At 38.8% G+C, this 19,829-nt stretch overlaps 1 protein-coding gene across 1 annotated transcript in view; it reads right to left on the reverse strand.

Annotated features, from left to right (window-relative positions):
• hmcn1 (hemicentin 1) overlaps positions 1–19,829 on the reverse strand; it is a 501,533-nt gene that overhangs the window by 107,493 nt on the left and 374,211 nt on the right. The window contains exons 57-62 of the mRNA XM_059984517.1: positions 19,311–19,407; positions 18,909–19,070; positions 17,413–17,526; positions 12,397–12,596; positions 7,459–7,540; positions 2,443–2,574 (exon numbers count right to left, since the gene is read on the reverse strand). Of these exons, the coding sequence (XP_059840500.1) occupies positions 2,443–2,574; positions 7,459–7,540; positions 12,397–12,596; positions 17,413–17,526; positions 18,909–19,070; positions 19,311–19,407 (787 nt within the window). The remainder of the gene's footprint in view (positions 1–2,442; positions 2,575–7,458; positions 7,541–12,396; positions 12,597–17,412; positions 17,527–18,908; positions 19,071–19,310; positions 19,408–19,829) is intronic.

The raw sequence follows: 19,829 nt of genomic DNA on the forward strand, positions 1-19,829 counted from the left end.
AAATGATAATAGAACGATGAAAATGCAAATAATTCGCACTCATTTAAGATCAGCTGATTCTGATTAAATAGAAGAGGAGTAAAATGCTCCTGATTTGTTAATCTTTAATAAAAATATTAATTTAGCTTATTGATGATTTAACTGCAGAATCACTTTCCAGTTGAATCCAGCTTACATGATTGTACATTGTGAAAAATTTCAGAAAGTGTTTCTGTTGTAAACATGAAAACTATCCATACAAGATTAACCAAGAAGGAATTAAAAACCCATTTAAAGGGTAAAATTAGTTTCAAATGAAAAGTAACTAAGCACTTCATTCTGAACATTTTATGTTGCAGCATGTAAAACCTTATAAAATAATGTCAATAACATGAACGCATATTGCTACTCAAACCAATTAAAGACAGATTTATTCTGCAAAATGTCTTTTTAAAATAATTGATGTGTTGTTACTTTATCAGCATTTTGCTTTCCAGTGAACAAATGAAGCCAGAAAATTCCGGAAGTACTTGGCTGGCTAGGCAGCAGCGGTGGAGAGGGCTAATGAGAGAGTGCAGTGAATGTTCGCCAGACTGATTCTTGAGGAACTGCTGTATGAGGAGATTTTATATCATGAACAGGAATGTGGTATTGAAATAATTGAATGGCAGAGTAGGTTGGAAGGACCAGGTGCCCTACTCCTGCATGCAGTCTCAATTAATTCCCATTTCTTTTCCCTTCTGGAGGAGCCGAGTGACTTACTGATTGTTGTGGTCAACCATAAATGTGAAATCACTAAGAGATCATCGATATTACAGGTTAATAAAGGTGGTACATTCATCATGAAGTTTCTCCCAATATGAATTTTTATTCCAGTGTGCGAGAAATGGAACAAAATTCTGTTTTAGTTAATCAAGGGCACATCTTTATTCCATCTTTGAGAAGAGTTAAAGCAGATTGGCTACTCTTCAGATTGTCTGGCAATCTCCAGAACACTTGGCAGGTCTCCCACATAGTGCTGCCAGCATTGTAAGAGAAATGTACCTGCGGTTTGTGGCAAACTATTTCTCTTCTCCTGTCTGCGCACTGTACTCCAAATCTTGGAGCCACTCACACTGGGAATTCAAATTTTGGGAATGCAGTTCATGTTTGTAAGGACGATATGGCAAGTTAAAATAACATTTGCAAACTGCAGGCGTGCAGCTGTCACACAGTCATATGTCATGTGATTAATGCTTAAGGTATCACCGTATCCCAAGGAAATAGAAAGTTGTCAGAACCAACAGAAAGAGGCCCTTCCAACATAATTTGATTCAAGTAACTTTAAAGTTAGTCAGAAGATCTTTGTGGATTCAGCAGCATTACCTGAATTCTAACAAAAGGTCTTTGACCCAAAGCATTAATTCGCTTTCTACCTCCACCTATACTGCCCGACCTGCTAAAAACTGCAGCAATTCTGCTTTTGTTTTAATAGTGCAGCTAACTGAATCCTTTAAGTCAAAATTAAAAACTGTATTCAAATGCACTTTGCTTTCTAGATTGTATAGTATTAAAGTGCCAAAAAAAGATCTTACACACTTCAGCACTGATTTACACAAAAGCTATCTTAACCGTTGCAAAAGAAAGTAAAATCAGTGGTGTGCTGACATTCATTAGGTGTACAGTACTGTGTTAACAGCTTTGGTACATTCATGAGAGAGGGAGAGAGAGGGAGGGAGAGGGTGAGGGAGGGGGAGAGACAGAAAGAGAGAGAAAAGGGGGAGAGGGAGAGTGGAAGGGAGGGAGAGAGGAAGGGAGAGATTGCCTAAGACTTTTGCACAGTACTGTAGTGCTTTTGTGTATTGCACTGTATTGCTGCTGCATGAAAAAACATGTTTCATGACATGTGTGACTGATTCTGATAGGGGACTCTTGCGGACTCAGAGCGGGAAGGGGGCAGGGAGAGGGCAATAATGTTTGAGAAAAAGGGAAGGGAGAGCAGAGGAAGTGTGAAGCACCAGAGAGACATCCTGTAATGATCAATAAACCAATTGTTTGGAATTAAATCACCTTGGCCTGGTGTCTCAGAGGTGGGTGTGTCTGCACCAATGCCATACCCCGCCCTGGCACTCCTTCTCTGCCACCTGCACCACACCCCTCCTGCTACGCTCCACCCTCCTCATTCCCAACACGCTTTAGTTACACCAGATTTACAAACTCGTTCTCCACCCTACGTTGACAAATACAGTACTGTGCAAAAGTCTTTGGCACCCGAGCTATAAACAGTATATGTGCCTAAGACATCGGCGTAGAAATCTAAGTAAACGGAGAGAACAATAGCTGGGAATAAGAACAATTCTTTTTCTCAAAATAATGCTGAATTTATGCTATTATTTTAATTTAACCACCAGGGGGCAATATCTGACTATCTTAATACTGTACAAGCAGAAGTATGAGTTCTCTATTGATGCCACAGTATCTTACCAATGGTCCTTCCATTCTTCAGCCAAGTTAATGTCGGTGGAGGAATGCCAGTTGCATCGCAGGCAAAAGTGACAGGACTGCTAATAACCTCATTGACTGTTTCCTCTGCCAGGCCTTCAATTCTGGGTGGGACTGCATGAGATATAGAACAGTTGTGAATGATGTAGAATTACATTCTTTTTTCACTGGCAAATACAAAGCTTCTAACTTGTGAGGCTGCTCTGAAAACTGACCAAGAATTGCAAGCCTATTACTGTGCCTCGAGCCTCACCTTTTGCACGTTCAGAGATACCTAAGATTGAAGTTCTTGCTGTGATACAGTTTGGACATTAAACTACATTGGGGAAAGATCAATCATCTACTCATGAAAGTGGCAAAAACATACTTTGTAATAAATGTGTACGCAAAGACATGCATTCACACAAAGTTATGAGCTGGGTTAATTTCACCCGGTTTAATCTGGAGGGGTGAAATCAACTCACGCGATGGTTGGGAGCAGCTAATTTCAGACAGTACTGAATTATATGGCACATTGGATAAAGTTAAAGAGACATTTGGCCACCTCAGGTATGGTTCTTTAAAAAGAAAGCAACACCTGCTTTACTGGGAAAAGAAGCACCACATACTGTATAATTTTATGCTCCGATGACATTCCTGAGCAGTATTTAATATCTTCAAAATGCTGAGAAAAGAGTGCCAGTGACAATGACGTTCTTCAAATGTACTACATGAAAGTGCAGAGGAATTAATCGCTCTTTTGGGGAAACAATAAACACAAGAGATTCTGTATGTGCTGGAAATCAGAATCAGATTTAATATCACCAGCTATGTCGTGAAATTTGTTAACTTTACAACAGCAGTAATGTCCACTTAGAAAGCAGATGGCAGAGGGGAAGAAGCTGTTCCTGAATCACTGAGTGTGTGCCTTCAGGCTTCTGTACCTCCTACCTGATGGTAACAGTGAGAAAAGGGCATGTCCTGGGCGGTGGCAATCCTTAATGATAGATACCGCTCCTTGAAGATGTCTTAGATACTATGGCGGCTGGTAGCCATGAGAGAGCTGACTCATTTTACAACTTTCTGCAACTTATTTCGATCTTGTGCAGTAACCCACCCCACCCCCCATACCAGATGATGACCAGCCTGTCAGAATGCTCTCCACAGTACATTTGTAGAAGCAGTACAATCAAATACATTTGTCACTATCTGGAGAAACACTCACAAAATGCTGGAGGAATTCAGCCATTCAGGCAGCATCTATGAAAATAAATAAACAGTCGACGTTTCGGGCTGAGACCTTTCTTCAGGACTAGAAAGGAAGAAGGAAGACACCAGAACAAGTAGGTGGGGGGAGGGAAAGAAGAACTAGCATGAAGGTGATAGGTGAAACCAGATGGTTGGGAAGGTCGAAGGGCTGATGAACTAGGAATCTGATAGGAGAGGAGAGTGGACCGTGGCAGAAAGGGAAGGAGGAGGGGCACTAAGGGGAGGTGAGAGACAGAGGGGAATAGGTACAAGGCTGGAGTGGAGAATAGATGAGGGAAGGAGAGGGAAAAACAAAACAAAAAAAAATGACGATAAAAATTCTGCTTGTGCAAATAGCTCTGAAGTAACAATTTTCCATATTCTGGTACTGAGCTACTTCTGTCACCATTTGAAGTGCCAGGGAAAAAGTCAGAAAGTTGGGTCTTGAATTTTTGCAATTTGTTTTCATAATTTTGTAACTTAGGTTTCTTCTATGCACCTCACATGCTCAGGGCATGGAGAATGTGGACGTTGAAGGAGAGAGTGCTCCATATTGGCATTGGTAGTAACAAAACACATGGAGAATGTGGACGTTGAAGGAGAAAGTGCTCCATATTGGCATTGGTAGTAACAAAACACATGTTCCTGAGCCGGAGCGCTGCTCATTCAAGACAGCTGAGCATTTATTTTGTGATGTTGAGCGCAGAAGTTGAAGTAATTCACCAGGAAGCTGAGTTTACTACTGCAGGATAAAAGTGCAGTACAGTACAGGCAGTCCCCAGGTTACAAACGAGTTCCGTTCCTGAGTCCGTCTTTAAGTCGGATTTGTAAGCAAGTTGGAATAAGTACATTCGGTATTATTTAGCGTTAGTTAGTCAAACGTTTGTCTTAGTACATATTTTACCTTTCTATGCATATAAAACACTTAAGAAAAGTATGTATTCCAATAATTAAACCACTGCGTTGCTTAGTAATAATTGTAGCTTTCATCGGAGCAGGGCCTTTCACACGCTCCATTATTCTCATTTTATCCTTTATCCTTTAAAATTGTTCCGATCGTTGACTGACTGTAGCCTAACACTTTTCCAATGACCGATGATGTTTCACCTCTTTCCAAACGCTTTATTATTTCCACTTTATTTTCAATTGTGATCATTTCCCATCAGTGGAACAGAAACACTGTGGGCTGTGGGTCCTGAACTCCACCGGGTCCTAAGGACCACCGCACTGAATTCCCTGGGTCCTAAACTCAACCGCACTGACAGAGGTTAAGTGGGGCAAGTGGGGGCAGTGCTGGGTTTGGGTATTTGATCCTCCACAATATTCTGCATGGGAATTTGAGCTGGAGTTGGCAGTGTTGTTTCTTGAGGTCGAGTTGCGAGCTCGACATCAACCCAACATGGATGGAGAGCGCGCTTGGCAGCGGTCTGTCACTGGATCGAACACAGGAACCTCAGTTCTCAAGCCCGGCACTGATCTCACTGTGCCACCAGCCGACCGGAAAAGGGGGGGGGGGGTGGTCAGGGTGAATCTTGCTAAGAAAAATTTAAGCCAAGTACAAAGTTACACACTCAACACAGTGTCAACGGCAACGACTTAAAATGGTGGACGGCGTCGTGATCCAACTTAAAATGGTGGACGGCATTCTCATTCCTTGGTTTGTAAGTATGAGTTGTTCATAAGTCGGATGTTCGTAACTTGGGGAAGTCTTGTACTGTTGGGAGATTCCGATATTCTCACATTTACAAACATTTTCACTTAAATTTCACTAACTCTCTGAGGCATGTGATTATTATTTTTTGCAATAAAAAAAGTGTGTCAACCTCTTTTCAGAGAACAACTCAGTATAGAAGAACTCTTCAGCAATTTCCCCATTTTTGGAGTTATGAATTTTTTCTTTATGAAGAGATTTCCAGAAGCACACTTCATGAATGTGTACCGTCAACTCAAACAAACCAATGCCGCTGCTGGCAACCTAGATTGTTATCCTTGTTTGATGCGCCCTCTGATCAATCCAATGTTAATGTTCCAAAATGTCAAAGAACTGTAGTCTGTCTTATATTAGCAACTAGCAAAATATACAATCTTGAAGCAATGCAATTAAACCATCAACAAAAGATATGTCACCAGATGGGCCCCAGAATAAAGCACAAATACGCAACTTATTCCCTTTGCTTTGACCACGCCGCCACACGCGACTAGTTGTCATAATAAATGTGCATCACAGAATATAATGAGGTAGAAAACAGATGCAGAGATCCTACTGAATAGCTGTGCTATCTTTTGCATGAGGTGAAATACAGGCGAGGTCTCCTGCTCCAACAAATGTAAAAATACGCAATATTTTCCCAAGTGCAGAGAGTTTCCCTGGTGGCTTGGGTTAAGACAAATTTAAACATTGCCTAAAGAGATGTACAGATTATTGAACCCCATCTCTCCACAGCTTGCAGAATCTGGCCACACGCATATTAGTTTGCACTTTGTCCTCTATAATAATTTCAGAACTTTTCTCTCCTCCACGGGATTACCAAGATCACGAAAGGCTTTAAACAAATCACTTCTTATCTTGATACTCCAGTGCCATGCAGGAACTGATCTGTACATTATAGAACCCCGTTTAGTATAATATAAAGTGTGCTCCATTGCTGGAAGTACTGCTCTTGGAACAGGATATTAAATTATCTTCAGTTTACCTTTTGACTTCATCTTGTGGGATCTTGTGCCCAAGAGACCAACTTCAGTGTTTGAACAAGACTTCAAAGGATTTGATTGCTTATGAGGTAGTCTAACCTGTCCAATAAGTCCCTTCTTTTTAGTGGAAGCAGACTTTTGAAGCCAGGAGGAAGGTCATATAGTTGGTTTATTTAGGGAAGGAATAGATTTTGATGAAGAAGTGGAAATTCAAATGTAAAGGAATGAAGTGGGTGTGGTCACAAACTCCGCAGCCTTCTGGGTAGTTTGTAGCTTAAGGGAGAAAACGGGAGGTGACATCTCAGTGAGAAGGAAACCTACAGCTGTGCAAATACACTCCAAATAAATAATTCTTACTTGCATACAAATTGTTATAGTTAACACATAAGATGTCGAGATGCTGAAATGCATCCTGGGATGCACTGGGTCACATCATCAGTGATGTAACCTGGGGTCATCAGGTGTTAACGGTCTTTCAGCATCAGACACTCTCACCAGGATGTCTTTGCATCCCACATTTTCTGCATGCAATAATTTCAGAGTTCATTTTTCTTGTCCGAGACACACCTTCTCCTGACATGACAAAAGCAAAAGTAAGTGGCAGATGCTGCAAATCTGACATAAAATCTGAATGACAGGAAAAAAAATCAGGTTAGGTAGCATTTTTGGAGAGGAACTGAGTTAGGGTCAACAATTTCCCATCAGAACTGAATGCCTGATGAAAGGTCACTAACATGAAATATCAACTCTGTTTCCCTCTTTACAGATTCTGCCTGACCTACTCAAACTTTACAAAGCTATGGTTATTCACTAGCCCATGCCATGCTCTTTCAGCAAACACTCTGCCCCCCACCCTGTTCATCTTAACACCGACCTTTCCCTTTCTCCTCTCTATCTGTCTCCCTCTTCCATATTTTATTTTGGACTTTTCCTAGTTCTGAATTTTCCTAGTTTTTCTCCCTCCACAAGTATTGCCTGACCTGCTCAGTATCTTTCATATTAGTCAGGAAACAACGTTGGATTTTGATTAGATGTATATTCCACGTCAACATAAACTATATATCTTCCAAACAAACTTACCATGTACATTGAGGTGGAAATTCTTATTCACTTGCCCAGCAATGTTTGTGGCTTTGCACACATATTGGCCTGTGTCTGAAACCTAAGTGAAGAAAAGAAAGATAGAAAAATTCAAAAGAAAAAAATTGAAAATAATTTAGTATTTTTAGAACTAATAACTCACATTAATTAGTATCAAAGAGGGCTCTGTGGCTATTCAAATGGGTAACAATTTAATGCTACAGAATACAAATTTAGTTATACATTATGGAAGACATAAAGATATCCCCTTCAAACTGGCTTTCCAGCTGTGCTGTTATTCCAGTAATGTAAATTTCATGCTTTGAAGTTGATCTCCATATATTTTGGTAAATCTGAAAGAACAAATTGAACTGTGTTTTTCTTTAAAGAAGGATTGCAACTGAGAATGTATTAAAATGTTCCAAAATACAAAATGCTTCAAAATATCTAATTCATGAAAAGAAGATGTAGAATGGATATCAGAAATTGCTTCTGCACACGGTGGTTGATCTACTAACAAAGCTCTAGATTTTACATGCTGAATCCCTGCCTTGAGGACAGTTGGTATAAAGATTGTGCCAGTTTTCGCTTGAATCCGTCTTGCAAAACTCACAGACTGAATTGGCCACATGCCAACAATTGCTTTAAACACTTTCTTACGTTTTTTCCCCCGCTATGGAATCTCCATCCTCATTTCCTTGACTCGCAGAAGGACACTATTGGTTTTCCATGACTGCCAAGTGCAAATTTTATATATAAATATCTAATCACAGAGCAATGAAATGCCTAAAATTCCTTTCAACGAAACCCAGGAAGAAGCCCGATTTCTTTTGAAATTACTGGAATGCATGCTTTTAAATATATAAACTCTGTACATCTAGCTTCAGTAGCGGCTTTTTAACAATGTAGTTAGAAGCTGCCATTGAGTGAGCCCATCAGGAAATGTCGAGGAGGCTTGATCCAAATGCAGAGCAGCAGAGTTGACTTAGCAGTATGTGGTAAGTGTAATAAGAAACTGCAAAATAACATGAGAGGCCACAAAACAAAAGAGTAAAGACAGCAAGGTAAGAAGGTAACTGGAGGCTAGGAGTAAGTAGTTGAGGCTAGCTGGCTCGATGAGTGAACAAAGGACTGTGGCTGAGAATTGGGTTTACATAGATTGCAGGTGATGAGTGGGAAACAAGCAGCAATCGAATCCTGTTAGCTGGTGTAGGCTGCAAAATGGCTGCCTGTGAAGGCCTGATAGATTCTGGGAACAAAAGAACTTAAAAATTATTTTAAAAGGTGATCCTTAAGCACTAAACTATTGTAGATCATACTGAAACCGATACAACATTTTAAAAGTGCAGTAACTACATCACTCTGTAGTTACTGGTCATGTATAGGAAGAGCTTAAATGCACCTGGAACTTCTGACAAGAAAGTATGATGGGCAGTAATAGAAAAAAAAGGCAAACTATAATAACCAATGAACTTTGGACAATTAAACAGTATATCCTATTTTCTATTAGGCATCCTTTTCATGGTTGATTACAAGGTGACAATGAAAAATAAGCTATTCATTAATAAAAGGCACAATTCAACAACCACAGCCCACTTTCTGATTAGAATCCTCTGTGCAATCCAGAACAGAATGAAAATTTTAAGAAAAAAGCTGTTTTCCAATCACTTTGGTGTCTAGTATCTCCAGAGGTGGCATGCACGCCAAAGATGGCACATGCAAAAAGCTTTGTAAGCACGCGGCATGCCATGCTGCTCTTTTGATTCTTTAAGCCATGCTTATAATAAAGATACATAACGATTATCTTTACTGCCACGTGAAGCAGCAAATGATTTCTCACAACCCAAGAGCAGTGAAGTGTTTTCACAGGAACTGTCTTGTGCTGGCTTTGCACCAACTAGACAGTTGTGAGAAAATGTGATGTTATTTTGAAATCCTCACAGGACCACGTGTACTCATCAGTATTTGGATAGTAAGGCCAGTTGGCATAGGTTTTGCTCTGCTTACGGTTTTTCTTCTGTTGCTTGTGAACGAATAACAGATATCCAGTGATAGTAATGGTAAAAAGTGTAATTTAGTTTAGTGCCTCCATGAATAAATAGCTTTTTTCAATGAACATTTTACTTATATAAGTAAAACTGCTATTTAAGTTAATTGGTGAGATTTTTAAAATTGTTTACCCTTTTCAGATTGTTCAGCAAAGAAGCAAAAATATTCAAATGATGGGAGAAGCAGCAAAGATTTTCAAGAGTGTAATCAAAAAGGGTAATAAAGGTAATGCACCTTATGTTCCTACACAGTGGGTGTGCAGGACTTCCTTACAAAACTTTTCATAAGTGGCTTTATGGTAAAAGTGAACAAAAATAAAGAGCACATTTCCCAAGAAAACAGCAACAACAAAAAAAGTCAAATATTTTGATGGCAATTGATTCCCGTAGTTCAAACTTAGTTGCTCCTAGTTTTAACGTCTCAAAGTTATTTCGTAACGTAGAAAATCACTGAATGGATAGTATATTGTAGAATCACAGCTAGAGAGTGCTCCTTTCCTTTTTGACAGATTTCCTCCAAAAAAAAATCAGTGCATTAAGTTTTTGCCATTGAGCAGCAACAGAATAAAATAATATTAATGACTGGAACAAACGTAGCAGAACAACTAACAGGAGATATTGGCTCATTTAAATGTCTTTCCATTTACCTTAATTCATCAGCTAGGCTAGCTATTATTGCTTGATTTTGTAGGGGTGATGAACTATGCAAATTACTCGTTAACCTAATACTATTACCTGAACACACCCCAGGGACTGAAATATGTAACGCAGCAGCAAAATAATGGTCTGGTTGACAAATTAACCTTTCAACAACGGTTTCCATGACAACTGATGGTGTTCCCAGCATGACTGGAAATCAGGCAGGTGTTGTCAATCTATTTGCAAAATTTGTTGGACATCTACTGATAGGCTTACATCGTATAGTACACGAAGAGGCGTTGTGTGCAAAAGCTGACCTTAGGGAACTTGAAGAAGTGATGAAAATTGTAATCAAGGTAATTAATTTTATTATCAGATGCGCTTTGAAATAAAGACAACTTTAGAATTTACTGAGTGAAGTGAATGTAGTGTATACAAGACTACTTGTGTACAACAATCTTTGATGCCTTAATAGACATTCTATCCTGAAACAAATTACTGAGTGTTTGAATGAAATGTGCCTGTTTCTGAGCAATGAAAATTTTCATGTAAAGAATTTATGTTGTGTGGATTCATGTTTTTTTCTGCAGATTTCTCCTCACATTTAAATGATTTGAACATCAAAACACAAAGGATATGACAAGACACTTGCTTTGTTTGATAATATAACCTTTAAAATCAAACTGGAAGCATTTAAACATGATGACATGTTAAAAATATTTCCCAATCCTTAACAAAAAACACAACAGATATCAAAATTCCTGAAAAGCTAGAGCCTTCCAATGCGAATTTTGAGTATCATTGATTCAACTACTGAATAATTTTCTTTAAAATTCACAAAGATCGTTCGAAGAAACTGCACATTTTATAAAGTACTGTATGCAGATAGTGTAACATTAATCAAACTGAATTTGGAAATGTCGCAGGCTATTGGTTAATTTTGAAATGCATTTGATTGATTTACAAAGCAGTTCAATTTGGAGGCGAACATTTGCCAACTTAAGAGATGAACTAGAAGAAATTGAAAGAGATTCATTCGTGATTCAATCGAAGTAGAAAATCCAGACAATGAGGTTCTGAAACTCTGGAATTCCATTCCTGAAACTTTTAACTTTCTGAAAATTCTTGCAATGGTAATATTAACTGGATTTTATTGACATACTCTATGTGTCATTGTTTTCAGTGATGAACCTGCTCAAGCCTATTATAGGAGTGGACTTATACAAATCAGATATAAAATATTTGTCATTGTAGTGCAATGAAGTCTCATTGAGAGTGAAATGCATTTACTTCCTTTTCCTTGATCTTTTATGGATATGCACAAAAGTTTATAAGTTTACCTTTACATTTCTTATGTTATATATAACGATACTATTTAGAAATGATATCATTTTTCAATTCTTTTTAAAAGATTAAAATTAATGATGTTTGAACATGTTTTCTAAAATGTTTCATTTATTTCAAGCTGGGTTTGTTATATTTTTATTAATAGAAAATAATGAATAAATATAAATAAGCAACACATTCTTTTTCTTTAAAAATCCATAACTATTGTTACTAATTCATTAATTAATGATATTCTCTGCTCAAATTACCATGGCGTGCGAGAGAATTTTTTTAGCAGGTCATTGCCAGATTGGGCACGCACTCTCAAAAAGGCTTACCACACTTGGTCTAGAACGCAGGCTGGCATTCCAGACTGACCCACCAAGGAATATTATCAGAAGATTGAGACAAAAATTTGTTCAAGTGCTGGATTTGTATTTTGAAGCAGTTGGATATTGTGTTTCATCTTTTACAAGTGGTTATAGTTCTACCCTGTGCATTTTGGACAACAAGTCAAACAAGTTAACAGGGTAATTCCATTTCTATCCTTGTTACCATTTACCCATCAGTCAATGCCATTGAATTAAGTGAGCTGTTTGCCCTCTGCTGCTGATTGTGGTTTCTTGATCAGGGTTCTATCAGTGATGATTAACATGGGTTTATCATAGGAATGGAGCAAACTGTGCTTCATGGACTTGGTGGGCTGAAGGGCTTGTTTTGGCACTGTATGACTTGATCATTTTCTATCCTTATTAGTTTTGTTGCAGTTTTTTTTATAGTAAGTCTGTAGTTTACCAACAAATTAAAAATTAAATGTTGTCTACCTATAATTTGGATCTATTTGGTGGTGGGATGTGATATTGTTGCAAAAGGAGAGTTTAGACTAGAAGCACATTCCACTCGTACCTCACTTTGAAGACCTTACCTCAGCATTTGTAATCTCCAGACTCCGGCCACTGGCCAGAGTTCGAACGTTGCTGGACTCAATGACTGGGCGGCCATTCTTGAACCAGGTGATGATGGGTGGTGGCAGTGCATTTGATTCACACTCCAGAATCGCTGTATTCCCAGCGCGGACACTGACTGAGTGAGGGGAATCCCCTGCACCCTTTATAGTTGGCGGAACTATAAGAAAAGAAAAACCTTGAAGATGGCTGAAAGCGATGCTTACTGCAACGCAATCAAACAGAAGTGGAACGTGATCACTTTCACACGTGCTGGATGCAGACTGCTTTAGTAGACCTCCCCAAGCAATAAGTAAATAGCAATGTCCTGCATTTTTCTACTGAGAACCATTCTATGGGATACCAGTGGAGACAGATGCTGTAAATGCTTTATCTCCTAAAGCCATGCATTGAAAGTGAATACACCAATTTTATTTTTGCAAAAAGCAAACTGCGGAAGGAACTGATTATTCTAGATGCTGATAATTGCTCACCCCTTCCACCCCCACCAACCCCAAATGCTGCTCCACCTGTGGAGATGCTCCAGTGGTTTGAGTGTCGCCAAGCTGCATCGGGAATGAAGAGCGGCAGGAGATCATACAACCCCTGCAGCTTGCCAAGGCATATTCTAGTGAAAGTTTCTCTCCAGTTCTCTCATTTCATGATGACCCTCAGTGCCCAAAATCCTACCAGTCTTCATCTTCAATTCCATGGACAATGGACACTGTTCACTGAGATGTGGAATTCCAAAGCTAACAGCCTGGCGGCGTTCACTGTGATGGGACTGAATTATAAGTGTGACTGCAACTGAAACAATGCAGAGTGTAGTTTGGGCTTTCAAAACTGAAATACGTTGCATGGATGTGGTGCAACAAAGGTTTATTAGTTTGATTCCTAGCTTCAAACGCTGTCCTCCAAAGACAGACTGAGTGGGATTGTACTCACCCTTTGAACTTTACAAGAATGAGAAGAAAAAATATGAGGTTCTGAAAGTCTGTTAAGACTGGAGGGTCTAGAGGGTATATCAGGGGATCGGTATCGATTGCAGATGTGGCAAGAAGTTCCTTTTCCTTCAAAATCTGACTTCCCCCCATTGTTGCATTATCATTTATATATGACAATACAGAATGCTGAAACTATATGAACGTGCTGATGGCTTACGTGGTGCATGCTGATTTCCCCACTACGATGGCCTGTAACAGGTAGATCAGATGGGACTAATAAGCTATTTCAAACACTCTACAATCTGCAGGAATATTTATAGAGTACTCGGTTCAGTAATGTGTGTTAAATAATGACGGTCTATAGCGCGACAAGCGACTTCCCTATTAATATATACACAAGAGACTAAACTAAACCACATTCTGTGTTCAGAGAGAAGCATTAAAGTTGGTCCGTACATGGACAAAGCTTTAAGGTACAGTTCTCCGAGTGTTCTGTTAGTGTACAAATGATAGAATGACCAGCCTTTACCTTACAGCACCTCTGATCATTAACAACTTCTATTATGTAGAATGTTTATTTTCAACTTCATGGTGTTTATTTAAACTGAGACAGGCCTCTTGACAAGAGTTGGAATTGAGCCAGTCGCATGCAGATTGTCAACAGTTTGTAAAAAGAGCAAATCTAACTGCACTTCATTACTGTGGATCGAAAGCCAGATGGACGATATTCTATTACAGGGTAATATTAAAACCATAAGGTGTTATTTCTGCTCTCCAAACCAGATTTGTGGGATAGTTCTCATTATAGTGCTTGTGTGGGCCGTAAAGTAGAATGAAAATGCTGTTTAAGAATGTTGATATTCCAATGACGCAGTGACATTTCTTCAAACGCATCAGCAAATACAGACTAAAATCACCAAAGTTCAATTCTCTGTACAAAGCCACAATGAAACAACTTATTTAATGTACATATACAAATTAAGACTATATGAGCATTTAATAAATTTGACTAAAAATTAGCAAAAAATTGACAAGTATTTGTATGATTGAAAAATCATTGAAACGAATTGCTGGCCAAACTTACAGGTATTTGTTTGAAATAATTTAGGCTTCAGTCTTCCTAATTATAACAGCTGATTGGAAGTCTGAGTGTATTAAAATGTAACTGACAAAGTTATTAATTCAAAATGAATAAAACAAACATCACTAAATAAAATAAGTAGGGTCAGCAAATATTTAGTTGAGCTCGAGTTCTCTGGTACATATATCATGGTTGTGATCAGTGATAGAATGAATTGGGCAAATGAAAATTGATGGTTAGATTGGACTGTTGGGTTTAAAGCTTAAGTGGAAGAAAGAGATATTAAATGAAGCAGGTTTTAAACAAGTCTGTTATAATAGATAAAAATCTTGCTGAATTTTTTAGTTTTAAGTATAGTTGATGAATTCAAATGTGTTGATCAAATCTATCCTCATGCATAGCAAAAGCTGAACAAGTTTGCTGACATCTTTCAGTGTTTTATAAATGGGAACACTGTTGCTCAGAAATAACAGAAAGTTTACAGTAATATTTTGCATTATCAATTGCAAGGCAACAAAACATTAGCAAGTCAGATATTAGTAATTTACTTACAAAAGACTTAAAGCTACCAATAATGCAAGAAATACCAATTTTGCCAGTTATACAAACAATGAGCTATTTTGATTAGCTGTGCATTAGACATGGTTTGTAATATGGCAATAGAGCTTCTTAATTTTAAAGGCATTAAACTCAAGATATTAATACCTGTGTTCCTTCTTCATTACAGTGCCTGAAAAGTGGGAGTGCCATCAACCTTTCTAATAGTAAGGTAATCCTCAGCTAATTTTCCCATGGTTGGAATTCTTTACCCATTGATAATTGGAATACTCCATCAAGAGTTTGCCCACGGAACCTATTCAACCCATCACCTTTATCTTTACTGAACTGCAGCTCAGTTCCATTTCTTAGCTGTGCTACCCAGAAATGCAAGAAAATTTTCCAAGCAAAAATCTATTGGACTCAATGTTGTTTAAATAATCTGGACTCTTCTGGAGAGCCAAGAATTGAAAAATAATTATATGCAAAGAACGTAGCTTCAATACTTACCCTTTAATGTTATAAATAAGAATTTTTATATGTATAACTTTTTCTATAAATATGTACAGTATAAGAATTCCAGAACTACCAGCATTCACCATTCCAGCAATAATTGCATAAACCTTATGGAAATTCACAGGTTCAATGCTCTGATGGAATGGTTGGCTGAGAAACCAGCGGCTCTGTAACATTACATCTCCACTCATTTCCACCTTTACAACAATTAACTGCTATGGTATCTCTCGATGCTGGAAATATACTCCACCCTTTCAGTAGACATATGTATAGGTATAACTGTGCAGATAACAGTGATGCCTCAGGGCAAAACTCATGGCTGGTTTCTGGAAGAACTTGGAAATTTCTTCTGACTCCGCAAAAAAAAATGAAGCAAAAACAGTGAACTATACAGACTAACACAACCTTAGTATTACAGACACTAGATAACAATTTATTCTGTTTTCCAAATGTGTATCTGTCATTCAGTGATTCAGTTTAACTAATTTTTTGAGAATATTAAATGTGCCAGTAAGGTCATCTTAGTGGAAACACAACCTCTTTCCAATGTAAGTGTCTGTGCCAGAACAATTTTCCTTTCCTCAGAGCTGGGGTGCCCAATTCCATTTGTCAATGTATCAAATGTATCACAACATCTGAAAGATACATAACATACAATTTGAAACTACACAACACAGGCGTCCTTGGGATTTCTTTTGTTTAAATTGAAACATTTGAAACAAATTTACTTTCTGGTTCCAATTGAGTTACAGTAAAATAATAACAGATAATCCTTTCATCTGCAAACCTACAGGTCATACATCCCACATCCACATCATCCCTTTAAATTACAAACAGTAGGGGTCCCAGCAGATCCCTGTGGAACACCACCAGTTACTGGATCCCACCACATATCCAACTTTCTAATATCACCCTGTGTCTCCTAGTCCTGAGTCAATTATGGATGTAGTTTACCAATATGCTTTGAATCCCATCAGCCCTTGCTTTCTGAGCAGAGTTGCCATGTGAGACCATGTCAAAGGCCCAGTTGAAGTCCATGATAATCATATCTACTGTATTGCCCACATTAATACACTTGTTTATTTTTCTGCAGATCGGTTCAACAAGGCATGTCATAAACAAAGTTCCTTTTCTTCCCTTACTCTGCCCTTATGATCTGCCCATCACCTTCCTTTGGCTACCCAACTCCTTCCCTTTATTCACTGGCCCACTGCCCTCTAGTAGTAGATTCCTTCTTCTTCAGCACCTTAACTTTTCAACCTATTATCTCCCAGCTTCTAACGTCATCTCCCTTCCAGCCTCCTGCTAGCATCTGCTCCTCCTCCACTCCCCTCCCACCCATCTTCTTATTCTGGATTCTATCTCCATTCCTTCCAGTCCTGATCCAGGGTCTGGGCCTGAAACATTAACTGTTTATTTCTTGCCTTGGATGCTGCCTGACTTGCTGACTTCCTCCCATGTGCTGTGCAAGATTTCTAGCATCTGCAGCATCTCTTGTGTGCCTGGAATAAATCTCCTCTGTCTCCGGTGAGTTTAAGCTCCCTAAGGCTTTGAGTACCTGCTATTTATTTACAAAGACTTTCACCTTCCCGTTTATTGAATCCTCCAGCAAAAGAGTCTGTTTCCTTGGAGAGAACCAATGAAAAGCATTCATTTAGGATCTCACCTTTACCTTCTGGCCCCCCGTTCTTCCTAACTAGGGCCTGCTGTTTCTCTGAAACTATAATTCTTAGATCAACATTTCGGTTTTTCAGACCATGCTCCATTCATTTCCTTTTTAAAATGGTACTTCACATGGGCAGTATTGTTTCCTTTGTGGTATTACATGTTTCTGATGAAAACTTAGTAAGTTATTATTGCTGCCTTTCATCTCTTTGGTGCCAGTATATCCAATTCTGTTTGTCCTGATGTATACTAACCATAAACTGTGAGATAAATCTGCTTTTCAGCTTCTCCGGCTTGATTCATGGCCAAGCACGTGTATTTTCCTCCATCTGAGAGCTTAGCCCGAGGCAACTGAACAGTCCGACCTCCTGAGAGACGAGAGGATTTCAAAATCAGAAACAGATTTCACTGTTCATCAAACCCGAGAACTCACAGGATAGATTCTGTGGGTATTATACACACTTAGGTCAATGAACAACCACAGGAACATGCCAAGCACTTCAGGATACAGATTCAGGATACAGATTCAGAGTAAGAGACAGAGATTTAGAGGGGACCTTTCTTCACCCAGATAGTGGAATACACTACTTGAAAGAATGATGGAAGCAAAGTCACTGACAACACTTAGAGCTTAAATCACCACAACACTGATGACTATGCCGGGAGATCAGCTCTGGTATTTGTCTACATTTAAACATAAAGTGAAATACATTGCGCCATTGATCAACACAGTCTGGGAATACGCTAGTGGCAGCCTGCAAGTGTCGCTATGCTTCCAGTGCCGACATTGCATGCCCACAACTTACAAGCTCTTACCCCTACGTCTGTTGGAACATGGGAGGAAACTGGAGCACTCGGAGGAAAACTAAGCGGTCATGTGGAGAATGTACAAACTCCTTACCATCAGTGGTGGGAAGTAGCGCTGTAAAGCATGATGCTAACCGCTAATGGTTGGCAGGGAAGGGGTGGACCAGATGGTCTGCTTACATGGCTCATTGACTATTACGGATTCCATTCATGATGCTATGAATGATGTATAATGGAACATCAAGTTGAGCAGATTCTATTTCTTCATAAATACCACCTCCACTCTGATAGCTAAATTATATTTTTATTTTTTATAATTATATTTTTAGAAAGCACTACTCAATCCCTGTCCATCAGTGGGGTTGTGTTTCCCTTGAATAACAGAGTGCTAGTGACAAACACCAAAGAATTTAGGTACTTGATAAATATGGAGGCTGCTTTGTAGGAATATACATTGTGTTGAGTAGAATGCCAGACACAGTCACAACTCTCCCCGTCATTGAGGGCATCTTCAAGTGATGGTGACTCAGCATTCAACATTGGCCTGTTCCCGTGCTGTAATTGTTATATAATTCTATATTAAGGACCCTCATGTTCCTGGACATGCTCCCTTCCTATATTACTGTCAGGGAGAGTTACAAGACCCTGAAAACTCACATACAATGTTTTAAGAACAGGTTTTTCCCTTCCATCGCCAGATTTCTGAATAGCCTGTGAATACTGTCTCATTGTTCCACTTTTTGCATTATTTGTTTTGCAATTTATAGTAATAATATGAATTGCAGCATACTGCTGCTGAAAAACAACACATTTCACATCGTATAAGACATTAGGAAGATACCTGATTCTGATAGTGGTGAGTGTATTCGGTTCCTGGATCAAACAATTGGCTCATTAATGAAAACTTCAAAAGAAAATTCCACAAAATGAATCAGCTTCCTACCAGGCAAAATAAGAACGTTGGTGTTGGAATGCAGAGGTTTCCCGTCCTTAAGCCAGTTAAGGCTGGGCGGTGGAAAAGCTGTGGCTTCACACGTCAAAGAGAAGAAGCTATTTATCACAACAGTCATGTTCTCTGGGTTGATGCCCATGATACTGGGAGGCACTAATGAAGAAAGTGAATTTCAATTATATTTCAAAGTTTTCTTCATGAAATACAAAAAAAAAATACAAAGAAGACAACTTAGGTCAGCTAATGTCAGGGCCCAACTTAGTCTTTGGTGATAATTTAAACCATTTCCTTGGCTTCTGTGGTAATACAAACTATTTTAGAAACTATATCATGGGGTTTCTGATTTTCTCAGTGTAACAAATGATATTGCTGTTTAGTATTGATATCACTCACCATGGACATGTAAATTGAAGTATTTTTCAGTGTTTCCAGCTATGTTTTCTGCAAGGCAAATATATCTGCCAGTATCTGACACTTCAGCATTGAGAATCTGTTGGTAAGAGTAATAACATAATCAGTAAGACCTTAATAACATGTACAATGACACAGAAATATTATTTACCTTTACAAATTACTTTGTACAGTAGGTAGTCACAGTACTTTTCAGCAATGTGTTTGATAATTAATTCTCTGTCCAACTACTTTTCCTTCAGTTTTCTCACCTTTCCTTCAAAGGAGATATCTCAACCGGTGAGGCCTGTTTCCAAGACATTAGAAATCTTAATGGAGACTGCTATCAGATCAGTGAATTATGAAAGATATTGTGGCCAAGCCTTATCAGCTATGAAATAGTGTCCAGATTACGGCATCTTCCTTCAACCTTGTGCGCACTTTCCCTCCCTAACTTGGATTCATAGGCTGATAAAGGAACAGTATTACAGCTCAAGCAAAGAACAAAGTCAGGAAGTCTGG

Source organism: Hypanus sabinus, chromosome 11 (genome assembly GCF_030144855.1).
Source record: "Hypanus sabinus isolate sHypSab1 chromosome 11, sHypSab1.hap1, whole genome shotgun sequence".
Classification (NCBI taxonomy): domain Eukaryota; kingdom Metazoa; phylum Chordata; class Chondrichthyes; order Myliobatiformes; family Dasyatidae; genus Hypanus; species Hypanus sabinus.